This window comes from Helobdella robusta, assembly GCF_000326865.2.
Source record: "Helobdella robusta unplaced genomic scaffold HELROscaffold_31, whole genome shotgun sequence".
In the NCBI taxonomy this organism is placed as follows: domain Eukaryota; kingdom Metazoa; phylum Annelida; class Clitellata; order Rhynchobdellida; family Glossiphoniidae; genus Helobdella; species Helobdella robusta.
In genome coordinates, this window is record NW_008704544.1 from 2,085,637 (window position 1) to 2,099,856 (window position 14,220).

General features: G+C 30.8%; 1 protein-coding gene across 1 annotated transcript in view; it reads right to left on the minus strand.

The window, feature by feature from the left end:
• Positions 1 to 5,871: 5,871 nt before the first annotated feature.
• Positions 5,872 to 14,220, minus strand: part of HELRODRAFT_82100 (hypothetical protein) — a gene marked incomplete at both ends in the record, with an annotated part of 11,519 nt that continues 3,170 nt past the window's right edge. Inside the window, 2 exons of the mRNA XM_009022426.1 lie at positions 5,872 to 6,138; positions 10,891 to 11,023. Coding sequence (XP_009020674.1) covers positions 5,872 to 6,138; positions 10,891 to 11,023 — 400 coding nt within the window. The remainder of the gene's footprint in view (positions 6,139 to 10,890; positions 11,024 to 14,220) is intronic.

Sequence of the window (14,220 nt, forward strand, 5' to 3'; positions counted from 1 at the left end):
TAAAATTTCCGACAATATATATATATATATATATATTATATTATAATATTATTCTATATATATTATAATATATATATATATATATTATTTATTTATATTTATTATTATTATTACAGTTATTTTTATGAACTTTTACTTTTTATTGTTCAGGTTTACAGTTTGACACAAACCTGGCTCTAGATCGAAAGAATTTCTCCATAATGGGTCGGACCGGCAGTCAGTTGGATTGGATTCAACGCGAAACGGACAGGCATTTATTTATGAACGTGAGCTCGCAATCGAATGTGCTGCCCTTCGTCGTAATTATCATCTTTATAAACTTTCATCACAACTTTAAAGAAGGTTAAGTATGATATCCGTTGTGAAACATTGAACATAACATAAGTAACCAAACAAGTTATGGGTAAAAATACAATAGAACAGTCGAAACCCTCATACCCCATTACACACCATACACATACGCATATACACAAAGAGAAAGAGATAGATAGAAAGAGAGAGGGAGATAAAAAGAGAGAGACGTATGGAAACAACTCATAAATGGAGACTAAGATAAAAATTGCAAAGTTGCCTGTAAAAATTATTTTTTACAAAACATTTTCAAAATAAAAAAGAAACAAACGACATTCGAAACGATGCAACTAATAACATATTAAAAACGGACAATGGAGTGACTTCTCTCTCTCTCTCTCTCTTTCTCTCTTTCTCTTTTAGTCTTTTTTTGTCTTTTTTTTCTCTTTCCCTTTCCACATTGTCTATGTGAGGATAGGCAATATCAAATGGTCTCAGAAATTTTCATGGAAGGAAAAATTTTCTTCGTTAGTTTTATTTGAATTTAACTGATAAAAACTTTTTGAAATTTAAAAAAAAAATCAAATTCATTGAACATTGAACAATTTTGATCATTTCATTCAACGTTCTCTCTTTCTTTTTTCTTTTTCTCTCCACTTAGTTTCTGTTTTACTCACTTCAAACCAGAGATTAGCATTATATATTTATTAGCTAACTGACGCGTAGAAGATGTTTTAATGGTTGTCAAGATATGTTGTCAGATTTTATCATATGCAAATTAATCTCGAAGCGGCTAGAAATAATATTAATTCTCAATGAAACTGTTTCTAAGCTCCCAGAAACACGTTCCACCATCCTGTCAAAAAAATATTCAAGTTTGAAAGTTTAACTCTGAAAGATATGATATCTAAAAAACTTTCTTATATATTAGATAAAAATGCGTGCACACATACACACACAAACACACACACACATACGTACACACGCACTTCACTATACACGCGCGTACAAATTAAACGTGCTTATAAATCACTAGTCAAGCCATTAGTTACATATACATATTTCACAGTGACGATAAAACACCACTCACAAACAAACACACACACTCACTCACGCACAGACACACACACACACACATACATACATACACACACAAACACGTGTATGTCATTAACTACAGTTTGGATAATATTGGTTGTTAAAGGTCATTATATCATTAGATTGACCAATAAGATACACATGTGATTTAGTTATTTTTCAAATCATCGTTCTGGTGGTCATTATTAAGGAAACAACTTTTTACGTGCTATGGGGATGACCGCAAATTGTTTAAAAGTATTTCAAAATTAATGATGACTGTCATGACTACGTGATAGAGGTAGAGTTTAAAAATTGGTCTTGCAAAGAATGTCTTTAAAAAGAGTTACGCGTTGACCGGGTTCAAGCCCAAATGATTTCACAATTAATACACGTTCACTTGTATTGTTGTGTGTATCAAACGTATACCGAAACGAAACGAAACGACACAAAAATGAAATATCTGCAGTTTGTTTATCGTAAGCGGACTCCTATTAATATTGACAAAATAAATTAATGAAGAATTTTACAATCAAAAAGACTCAATGATAAACTTGAAATGTGTTTTATTTTATCTTTGTTTGCTAACTATAAATGTATGGAAAGAGACAGATATTATATATATATACCTATATATATATATATATATATATAGGTATATATATATATACATATATATATATATATACCTATATATATATATATAGTATAGGTTCATGTACCTATCTACTGAAACATTCAAAGTCATTTCCACCTCATTTCATCCACAATTTCAGCCTGTGTTTTTTTATTCTACTTGTTCTCTGTGGCTCTCTTACTCACTCTATTTGTTACTTTTCATTTCTCATTCTCTTTATCTTTCTCTACTTTTTATTTCAATTTTTTAATCTTGAAAAACCACAGCAGAACTTAAGCAGATGTGATGAAAATTTTTTCCCTCGCCGACCGGACGAGTTTTTTTTACCAGCCGTTCATTTAATATTCGTGATTCCAATTATTATTTAACATCAGTGAGAACAACGCAAACAAAGAAATTTAAAACATGTGACGATTGTTTATTTTTTATCAACATTTTACCTCTGGCATGTTTTTTTTTGTAAAATAACCATCAAAAAAAACAAATAAACAAACTTAAAAATATTTATTTGGTAATAATAATACACATAAACTCAATCATAAATTATATATTTATTTATATATATATATAATCAAATTTGAAAGAATAAATCTTTTAATAGAAATAAATTTTCTAAAATTAGATGACGGTTTCAAATAAAATGAGTCCGGTGTAATGGGATGCTATAATTAATAATGTCGCTAATTATCTATATAATGAAACATGTTTTAATGAATGCTATTTATACACATACATACATACATACGCACGTACGTACATACGTACATACATACATACATACATACATACATACATACATACATACATACATACATACATACATACATACATACATACATACATACATACATACATACATACATACATACATACATACATACATACATACATACATACATACATACATACATACATACATGTATGTATGTATGTGGATGTATATACAGGGGTGTATGTGGAGGGGCACATATCTATGTGTAAGATGTCCATTCACGCGGCTGTTACCTGAGACATGTGGCCACGCCCTATATGTGTATGGTGTGTGGCCATATTTGTTTATGTGTCTATTTATTTGAGTGTGTAAGTGAGCGTATGTTTGGTTTCCAGATCATTTCATTTCATTGATTCTGTTTCTTCAGATTTGTATAACAGTATTGTGATATGAATTGTAGTATGGTGCGTGTTTGTAAGTATGTGTGAGCGTGAGTTTATGTGTATGTATTTCATGACATTTCTGTTACATTTATAGTTAGAAATTTTAGTTAAGGGTGGCCTATCCACAAGTTTATCTTTTTTGGTCATCCTTCAAAAATTAATAAATAATAAAAAAAAATAATAAAAATAATAAAATAATACATACATGCATGCATACATGAATATATGCATACATACATACATACATACATACATACATACATACATACATACATACATACATACATACATACATACATAAATACATACATACATACATACATACATACATACATACATACATACATACATACATACATATACACAAACACACACACATATAAACATAAAATATACAAAATATATTGTGACTGACTTTTAAATACTTTTAAAACGTTTAAAACGCTATTTTTTCTAAATTTAAATGATTCGTTTGGACAATAATTTTAATTTGATGAAATTTGTTCCTTTTTATTATTTTCAGAAAAATAGTCTAAGCTATTTTTATACAAATATAATTAATATGATTGAATGTTTTTTCATTCAATGAAATTGACCATGGATGAGTTGCGTTGTAAAACTTGCAAAAAAAATGTTTTTCTTTTTTCTGTGAAATAAATTAAATTTTAAAAGTTGGTGGGTGTTTTTGAAGAAAAATTATAGATATCATTATATTTGTTGTTGTTGTTGTTGTTGTTAATCTTTTCATTTATTTTGTTGTTGTTGGATTTATTGTTGTTTGTTTTTTGTTGTCGTGGTTACCATTGTAATAGTATAACTGTTGTTGTTGTTATTGTTATAGTTAATATCGTTACTACTATGACAATTTTTGTTGTCGTTTATGTTGTTGTTGTTTATGTTGTTGTCTACGTTGTAGGTGGCGTTGGTGATCAATTTTTCTCCGTCTAGACCGAGCACAAGATTGCAAAAAAAATTTTTTTTTTCTTCTTTTCCTTTTTTTTTCATGACAAAATTACGCGACAAACAATTTAGTTAAAAACACTTAATAATAATAATAATAATAATAATAATAACAATAATAATAATAATAATAATAATAATAATAATGATAATGATGATGATGATGATGATGATGATGATGATGATAATGATGATGATGATAATAGTAATAATAACACAACAACCATAATAATAATAATCGCTAATATATCCAACATTGTAAACTATTGGTATATTACTTATTCATTGTGTGTTTGGTTAATTAATGAAGAATTCGCGGGTAATAATTTACGACGATCGTAATTTACTTTAAAAATTGACTATTGCAAGGGGGAAAAATTTCAAAGCTGTGCGAATTTTCTTCCCGAATCTTTGTATGAATAATAATTTTTTTTCAAAAAATCTTTGTATGAATAGTAATTTTATCAGTCTTCTCTCAGTGTGTGTGTGTGTGTGTGTTGTGTCTTTTCTAGATGGAATGTGTATGTGTGTGGATGTTTATGTGGCGTATGTAGTGTAAGTTTAGTGTAATTTAAGTATGCAATTATATTTCAGAACATTCATGTCCTATTCATTTTATTAAACTCGTATTGTATGTATCCTATGTTGTTGTTGTGTATGTATCTGTGCAGTATTACAATACCGCTGAAGATAATTAGATCGTTCATATTGATACCCTGTATCATTGGGATACTGTATCCATATCATTGACACCCTTGCTTTTAATCACACAGGAAGGTACGTTTTGTTGGCGCCCTATCTTAGCCAGGAACGGATTAGTCGTGGATTATTTGCAGATTGTGTTGAATAATGGGTAATTTTGCAAACGTGTGTGTTTGTGTGTGTATGTGTATGTATGTGTATGTGTGTGTCTGTATGTATGTGTCCGTGTGTTTGCGTATGTCCATTCGCCGAAGTTTTTTTTTAACCGCCATTTTTAACGTTTTTTTTATATTCAGTCAGAAATGAAAGAAAAAAAAACATTTTTTTTCTTTAATTTCAAAGAACTTTTAATGTCCAAATATGGCACGCGGACGTGCCAGCATAACAAATTCAATGAAGATATCATTAATTTGCACTGGCACACTAACGCCTCTGTAGCCTTCGACACTTGCTAAAAATTCTGCAAGCCGTTTTTAAGTACTAAGTAATGAGTATTTTTTAAGTACTAAGTACACGTTACGTGATACAATTAATGGATATATATATGCCGTAAAAAATCGTCACAGTTGATAAAAGAAAACATAAATTTATTGCAATTAATGGTTATGATGAAGATATACATACAGACGCAGACATACAGACACACGCGCGTCCACATAAAAACCGTCATCTTCTGTAATGAAACAATTTTGTAATCTTGAATAATGAATGGCAAACAAGAAGAAAAAAACTTAAAATAAATTGCCAAATAAAGATGAAAATGTACAATGGATGTAAATTGAGCAAATGCAAACAGATGGAAACGAAAGAAAGCCACATACCATTTCATGAAGTCAACTTTTTTTTATGATAGGCGGCTAACAAATCAAAAATTTTAGGTTAACTTATAATACTAGGCTACAAAAAAAATGTATCTCTAAAAACATGATATTCAATCTGCTAACGCAGTAAATTTTTTCATTTAAAAACTTATTAACAGCAAAACAAAAAAATTTTTTTAAATAAATAAAATACACTATGAAAAATACTAAAAATACTGCAACATCTTCTCAAACATTGATTCTATGAACCTGCCTCGTCCGAACTTGTTTTGACCTTGATAAATCCCTCGACCTAATTACATTCCTCCTGATTGGCCGACGCTTGTAGCACCAGGAAAATGTTTCTTTGAAAGCATCTTGAAAATTTTTGTTGGTTACAGCATAGAGCAGTGGGTTGAAGACACTGTGTAGGTAGGTGAAGGCGTTACACGTATAGTAGAGATATACAGTCCATGGTCGCCTGTAAAACGTGTCACCATCGAACAGAAGGGCAAACTGTTAAAGGGTTAAGTTTATTATCATTGGCTTAAACATGGGCCTAGCTAGAGAGCCACGCTAATTAATTGGTTTAAATACTACTTTGTTTTTGTGTGTATTTTTAAAAAATGAACAAACAAATGCAACTATGAATGTTTGTAGCACAGAGAAAATTATTAAATTTGTGGTTGTTGTTGTTTTTGTCGTGTTGTTGTTGTTGTCGTCGTCGTTGTTGTTGTGCAGTTTAACAGCAATTTAATTTGATAAAATATTTTTGACAGTATGGAAAGAAATTCAATTTGAAATAGTTTTATTTTTATTTCGAGACGTCAAAATTCTTGAATTCAAAGGTTTTCTCTTTATTAAATTTTTTTAACTGCGAACGCTGCAAAGGTCGCCATAAATCATTATTTATGCAAAGGTTTATTGAAAATTGCTGGAAATAAATAATGTACGACTTTATCATCATCATCGTCGTCGTCGTCATTGTATTGACATCATCCGCATCAACACATCATCATTATCATCGTCATCACATCAACATCATCATCATCATCGCATCAACATCACCATCTTCACATCATCATAACCACCATCGAGATATTGAAATGGATAAAAATTTGGGTTTAAAGAAAATAAATGAACGTGGTTGTATTCATTCCACGCTTCCGTTCCAATTGTTTTTAAAACGTTACTAGCTCCTTCTTTCTATGTCAATTTGCTAAGTAGCTACCCCAGTGACGAACGAAAGTTTTTTGAGAATTTATTTTAAGAATTAATTATTTTCATTTTAAATTTTTGTTGTTTTTATAATCTAAAAATGGCAATTGAAGAAATTTTAGTAGATTGAAAGAGTTAAATTTACGAGAAAAATTAATTCAGCGCATGCCAACAAAGCTATTTTTATCAATTTATTAGTAATTAATTCAGCGGTGAATTCATTAAAAATCCACAATCTATAATTCAGAAGTATGGTTTCTGGTATGTGAGAATCATGAATTAACTCCTACTTCTATCGCTTAATTTAAATTGCTCATAAGAATTGATGGTGACGATGAAACTGACGACAACGACGAATATGATAATCTCGATGATGAAGATGATAAAGATGATGACGACGATGATGATATTGATGAAAATTTGATGGCGGATAGCTGTAGAAAGATAAAGATGTAGTAAATGAGTAGTATGTCAAAACAACGCCAGCAGGTCGGATGAAGACTTCACAATGATGAATTTATTAATTGAAAAAAATAGGAAAAAAACTGAAATTGAAATATATAATTTCAAAGATATGTTGATGAAAAATTATTATATACAGGTTCGTGTTAAAGACTCTGGATTTCCACAAGATTATTATAGGCCTACGGTGCGTCAGTGTCTCCATAGCACACTGGTATCGTCAGAATCTGTACCCTGTTTGGAAGTTTGTTATATTATTGGTTAAATTTTTTTTTTTTGATATCTTACGATCTTTCTGTTATATTGTTTGAAAAATGTTTTCGAAATATGAAAAATCAGAAAGTCTTTTGAAACGATTCATTCACTTGAAACGAAAAAGTTATTTGAGTGGTGGAAAATATCTAAAAAGTATATTTTTGGAGCTAGTAGAAACAATTTTAAAATTTTAATTTGTTTTAGTCTGAAGAGAGCAAAAACTTTTGCTAAAATTCTTTGCTCCATTTTAATATTTTTGTTCATTTATATTATGTAACAATTTCACAACAATCTCAAATTTAAAAAAAACAATATTCATTAGCTTGAATAACTACACGAAAACCAGTTTTTTTAATTCTTTTCTTGTTTTTCTGAATAAATAAAACAATTCTGATATAGAATTTCTGTTCTGTCTGGCTTTGTTAGATCTGCTATTGGCAAAAATGTATTAAAACAGAGAACAAGTTCTTTCGTTATATAAATGTCCATTATCCGAGCTGCAAAGTGTATTGCATAAACACTAATTGATTGATTGATTGATTGATTCATTAATTAACTAATTAATTAATCATTAATGATTAATTAATTAACTAATTAATTATTCAACTAAAATTATTGAACGGGCAATGAATGATTAAATAGCAGATAATGTAATTGTCATAAATGACAATTCTGAAAAAAAGGTAATAAAAATGTTGCCGACTATAACTTCTAAACAATTTGTAGAAAATAAACTGTTCGAAATACTCAGAAAACAACAGAAAATTCACAATCCAGGAGTATAATACTTATAAAGAGATAATAAATTACTACTAGCTAGCATTTTTCAAACTTTCAAACTGCAAATTTTTCAAACCCCGTCAAATAACTTTTCAACCTAACGTAATCACTCAAAAAGTATGTCAGAGGAATATATTTTTTTTTATATAGGTGATTTACAGCCGGCATACGCTAACAGAAAAAAACAAGCAAACAAAACAATACACAGATGACAAACACACGCAAAAACACACACGCAAACCCACGAACCATCACACAGACATAGGCAGACGCGTTTCTCCGTATTCATTGCGTATGCTGTAAAATTCGCGGAAAGACCTTGTAGATAACGCAAACTCGCAGGCTCTATCGTCATTAGAACCATGTAACACATCTACCATCTCTACATGGCTTGCACGTTATATTAAGTTACGTAAAATGCATTCATTTATCATAAATATTTTTGTTTTTCATTCTTTAATAAATATTTTATAATTTTTGAATGATAAATAGTTTTTTGAAAATTTTAAATCTTTATTTAGTTTTTTTAATTTTAGAAATTTTGATTCTAACCAGAAATGCAACTAAAATAGTGGCTTGCAAACTTTTATAAAATTTATATATATATATATATATATATAAATTTACAGATCTATTATTTAAACAAGGCATTACGTGACTCAAAAACTTTGTAGTATTAATATATAAATATAAGATTTAAAAAAAAAACTTAGTTGGATGTTGGTCGTTTGGTTGGATGCGGGTGATATCGCATTGCATAAGCGGCACGTCATATTTTACGTTCGGCGTGCTTTATTCTGCGCCTAGGTTTTATATTTATTTCTAATTTTTATTTAATAATTTTATTTTGTTGTATCTTATGACTTACAATGTTTTTTAGATGTTTTATGAAAGTATGAGGGCATCAAATAATGTTCGTTGCTAGATAACAATACTGATATAACTTTTACACTTTTTTTTAGGAATTTTTATATTATTTCACAAAATCGTTCATCATTGTTAGATATCTGTTACCATTTCTTCATATAAATATTTTTGTTGCTATGTGTGCTTATGTCATATTTTCATAAAATTAAAGATGAAAATTGAACTACAGATGTAAAAATGTAAAAAATCAATAAAAATCAACCCCTGAAGCATATGAAGTTAGAAATAATGGCATTGCACTGGAACATCAAACTATCTAGAATAACCAAAAACAATCAAACAATTTTCAATTTTCCAAGAATTAAATTTTTGTGAAAAAAAAGAAGTAGCAGTAGTAGGTTTGTAATAGAAAATAATGGTTGGGCTGGTTACTTACTTAAGCGCCTTACCTGGCTATTAAAAATATAGTAAGAGACTCTAGAGGCAAATAAAGTTTCATTTCAACACATTTTACAACCAATCTTTACTAACATCGTAAAACTATGAAAAAAAACTGTTGCTCAAAAAAATCGTACTGGTAATAAAATTGATTAGGTTTTTTTGTGGTTGTTTATTTTTAAAATATTTTATGTGAATATTGTTACACTTGATTATTTTTTATAGGTATTTACTACAATTTAAAGTTTTTTGGTCACATCATGCGAAAGGGAAGAATGGAAAATCCAACAACTACTAGAAAGATCGCATGGAAAAGAGATCGCGGTTAACGACGAACAACATTCGGGAAGTCCTTGTGTCACTTGTTCAATATCACCTCATTTCAACTAATACAAAGTTTCAAAGATAGGGGTTTGTGGAGGTCGATGGTCGCCAATGTCCTGAAAGGATAAAACACAAGGAAGGAGGAGAATTTACTACACACGCACTTGCATGCAAATTCGCGTGAATTTACGCATCACACACGCAAGGCGTGTGATGGGCAGGGATATCTTTGAATTCGAAGCCATTCACTGCAACAAAAGGAACGAGCGTCTTAACCGATACACCGTCTGGTTTTAGGCTTCATAATTTACGTTTGATTGAATGAAAATTTTCAATCTCAAGTTTTCTGAAAATTACTTTTAATTAAACTTCAAAAACTATTTTTAGTTTAAATTTGTTTTTTTTTGTACAAATTAAATTTTATTACTCTGTTTTAAAATTAGTTAGATTTATTTAAAAAGAGTGAAAATTTTGCGGAAAATGAAGTTCTTCAAATTTTGTGATTTTAAAAGTAGATTAATTTAAAATTTAGGACAAAATTGTTGTTAAGAGTCATTAAATATCTCATGGATGAACTACCATTTGAGCGTTTTTATTTTTATTGTCTTGTTTATTTATACGTGAACAGCATAAACAACATAAAGACACTTACCATGTAATCACTACACCACATCATCGCCATCATCACTAGTTGATGTGATAAGAGAAAACATTCTTAAAAAATTAAAGCAAAACATCATCACGTTATCATTTAATCATTTCCATATTAAACTTTACAAAGTCGTCATCATTATATTCATGTAATATGCCATAAATCTGGTCAAGTAATAACTGATGATTATCCAATTATCTCAACAAAAAATGATCCGGAATCAGTTAATCTTTTAATCTTTTTTTAATCTTTTAATCAAAAGATTAAAAAACCTGAAATACGTAGTAAGGTAGCCAGCAGACGACGTAGACGATGATGACACTTGTGACGAGCTTCGTGATTTTCTTGTGCCTTCTTTCTGAGTTGACTGTCATGTGCCTGTGTTTCGCTCTTCTGAAAGTAACGCTAGTGTGTTGTTGACGAGGCAGGGACATCCGTTTCAGGGTTACGTGTGCGTTGTTGTTGTTTGTGTTGCTGGTTGTGTTTGTGCTGTTGTTGTTGTTGTTGTTAATTGCGTCATTTGTATTGTTGTTGCTATTTGTTGTTGGTTTTTGATTGCTCGTGTCGTTGTTGTTGTTGTTGTTTGTGCTGGTTAAATCGTAGTCCGTGTCGATGGAGGCCCTGAAGCCACTACTATTCGGTGTGGCGTTGTTGTTGTGGCTAGCGCAATTGTTGTTGTTGTGGTTGTTGGCTGATGTGATGAGGAAAACGGTTGATGAAGACGGCGATGATATTGTGTGTTGCTTCGTGTGGAAATGTCTCAAAGTTGTTGACGTTGTCGCATTTGTAAAACTTTTGTGAGTCTTGTTGTTGTTTGTTGTGTTGTTGTTATTGTTGTTGTCATTTTGGTTCACTGTACTGATGTGAATTGCTTCATTCTCCATGTTACTTTTAATGCATTTGCTGTTCTGTTCAGCTACACAGTCACTGTGTACATTGATGCTATGGATGTTTATATTGCAGTCGTTGCTGTTAAAATTGTTGTTATTATTATTATTGTTATTGTTGTTGTTGTTGTTAATGATGTTATTACTATTGTTGAGTGTGCTCTTTTTGCCAGTATACTTATTAGCAAACTGTTTCAAAAAATTATGAACTATAGATGATGAACTTATATTAATAGTAGTAGTTGTTGTTGTAGTAGTAGTAGCGGTAGTAGTAGCAGCAGTAGTAGTAGTAGCAGTATTAGTAGCAATAGTATTGTTATTATTATCATTATTTTGCTTAGTCAAAAGAGCCGTAGTTAAAGTTGAGACTGAAGAACAAAAATTTGGTCCGGACATTTTTCTGTTAAATTTTGTTAATGCCGACGACGACGATGACGACGCGGTAGTTACCCTTGTAAAAAGTGTAGTATTTGTAGCGGCTACAGTAGCAAAAGTAGTAGTTTTAGTAGTGGCAGTAGTAGTAGTGTAAGCAGTAGTAACTGTGGATATTAGTGAGGAGGAATTTTGAAATTCAAAATTAATTTTACTATTGTTGGTTTTGAGTGTAGTGGAGACAGGCGTTATTTCAATTCTAGGCGCGCAGCTATTTCGTTTCATGCTTAGTAAGTTTGTTAATAGTTTGTTTGTCGTCTTTACTGTTGTTGTAGTAGCTGATGTGAATGTTGTGGCTGATATGGTTGCGGTAGCTGCGTCTAGTAAGATTGTTATTGATGTTGTTCTCAGTGAGGAGAGCTTTGTTGGTGTTGTTTCATTTGTTGATGTTAAGGTGATTGTGTTTGGTGTTGCTGTAATATTAGTAGTAGCATAAGTAGTAGTAGTAGTAGTAATAGTAGTAGTAGTAGTAGTAGTAGTAGTAGTAGTAGTAGTAGTAGTAGTAGTTGCAGTAGTAGTAATAGTTGTAGTAGTAGTAGTGGTAAAAGTAGTCGTAGTTGCAGCAGCAGTATAAGTGGATGTTGTTAATGATGCTAACGCTGAGGAATTAAAAAAAGATGAATATAATAAAGAAGAAGACGACGATGATGATGAAGATGACGCTGTTGAAGTTGCAATTAAAAGCATCGGTAGTGATGATGGCGTCGACAAAAATGATGATCTTGTTAATGTTGCCATCGTTGTTGTTGTTGTCGTCGTTGTTGTTGTCGTTGTCGTCGTTACAGCTAATTGACGCTGATCAGAATCAATGTTCACTGGTTTTTGGTAATTATTTTTATAGTCGTTTTCGCTGTTATTGCCAATGCTAAAGTTTCTGTTGTTTACTTTTAAATTGTTTCCAATGTCTTTGCCATTGAAATTTAATTCTTTGCTGACGCCACTGTGTAAGGAGTTATGTGATTTGAACGAGATGTTCTTGTCATTGTTTTTCTTCATGTCATTTGTGTTGATGTTGTTGTTAATGTTTCTAGTCGAGTTGTTGTTGTTGTTGTTACATGAAATTGTTGCTGAAGTAGTAGTAGTAGTAACTGTTGTAGTTAATATAGTATTAGTTGTAGTTAATGTAGTATTTGTTTTAAGCACGTAGTCAGCTGCATCAGACGTAATGTCATGTATTTTACCGTCGCTTGTAGAAAATTTTCTGGTCGGTTTTGTTGAATGTAGTTGGCTCTGTATGATGTTGGTCATCATTAAAGAACCGTTATCACTAACTTTTGAGTCAAGAAATTTTAACGGGTTTGCGGCTGGTGTTTCATGCAACGACTTCTTTGTTGTTGTTGTTAGTGATGTTATGTTTGATGAGGTTGTTGTTGTTGTTGTTGTTGTTGTTGTTGTTGTTGTAATTAATGTTGTTGATGCTAGAGTATCTGGTTTAATTATCGTCAGTGTTCTCGTGGATTTTGTTGCGGAAACCACCGAAAAAAGCATTGGTGTGATTGCAGATGATGATGAATTAATTGTGGTTGTTACTGTAGTAGTGGTAGTGGTAGTAGTAATAGTGGTGGTAGTAGTAAAAATAGTGGTAGTTGTAGTTGTTGTAGTTACTGCAGATGATAATGGTGACTTCAATTCCTTTTCGTTGTCATGAAATTGGAGGGAGAGATTTCCTCCTTTTGTTGGGAAGACATCTGCTGGAATTTTGATTTAGTACGATGGTGACGACGACGACGATGATGAATGAGATATAATAGATGATGATGATTGAAATATAATAAGAATGATGATAATTACGATGATGTTGATGTTGGGTAGAGATGATGATGATAACGACGATGATGATGATGATGAGTAAAATGATGATGGTAACGATGACAAAAATGAGGAGTAGATTGTTAGTGATAATGATGGTGGTGTTGCAGGTGGTAAAGGTGAAGAAAGCAGCTTAAAGTTACTTGACCTTGGTGATAATTTATTTTTCAGCTGACTCACAAGATGGGGATGAAGATGATAACAAAAAAAATTGTCAAATGAGAAAATAAAACAACGCAATAAATATTTATGTGTGTGTGTGTGTGTGTGTATGTGTGTGTGGAATTTTTTGATAAGGATTGTCATCGTCACTAATAATAATAATAATGATGATGATGATAATAATAATAATAATAATAACAACATCAACAACAATAATAATAGTATCATTTTTACATCACCCTTCATAGCCGACGCCATTATGAATTATTAAAGAGTTAAACATACTAACCGGAAATGAAACTTTCCAAAACG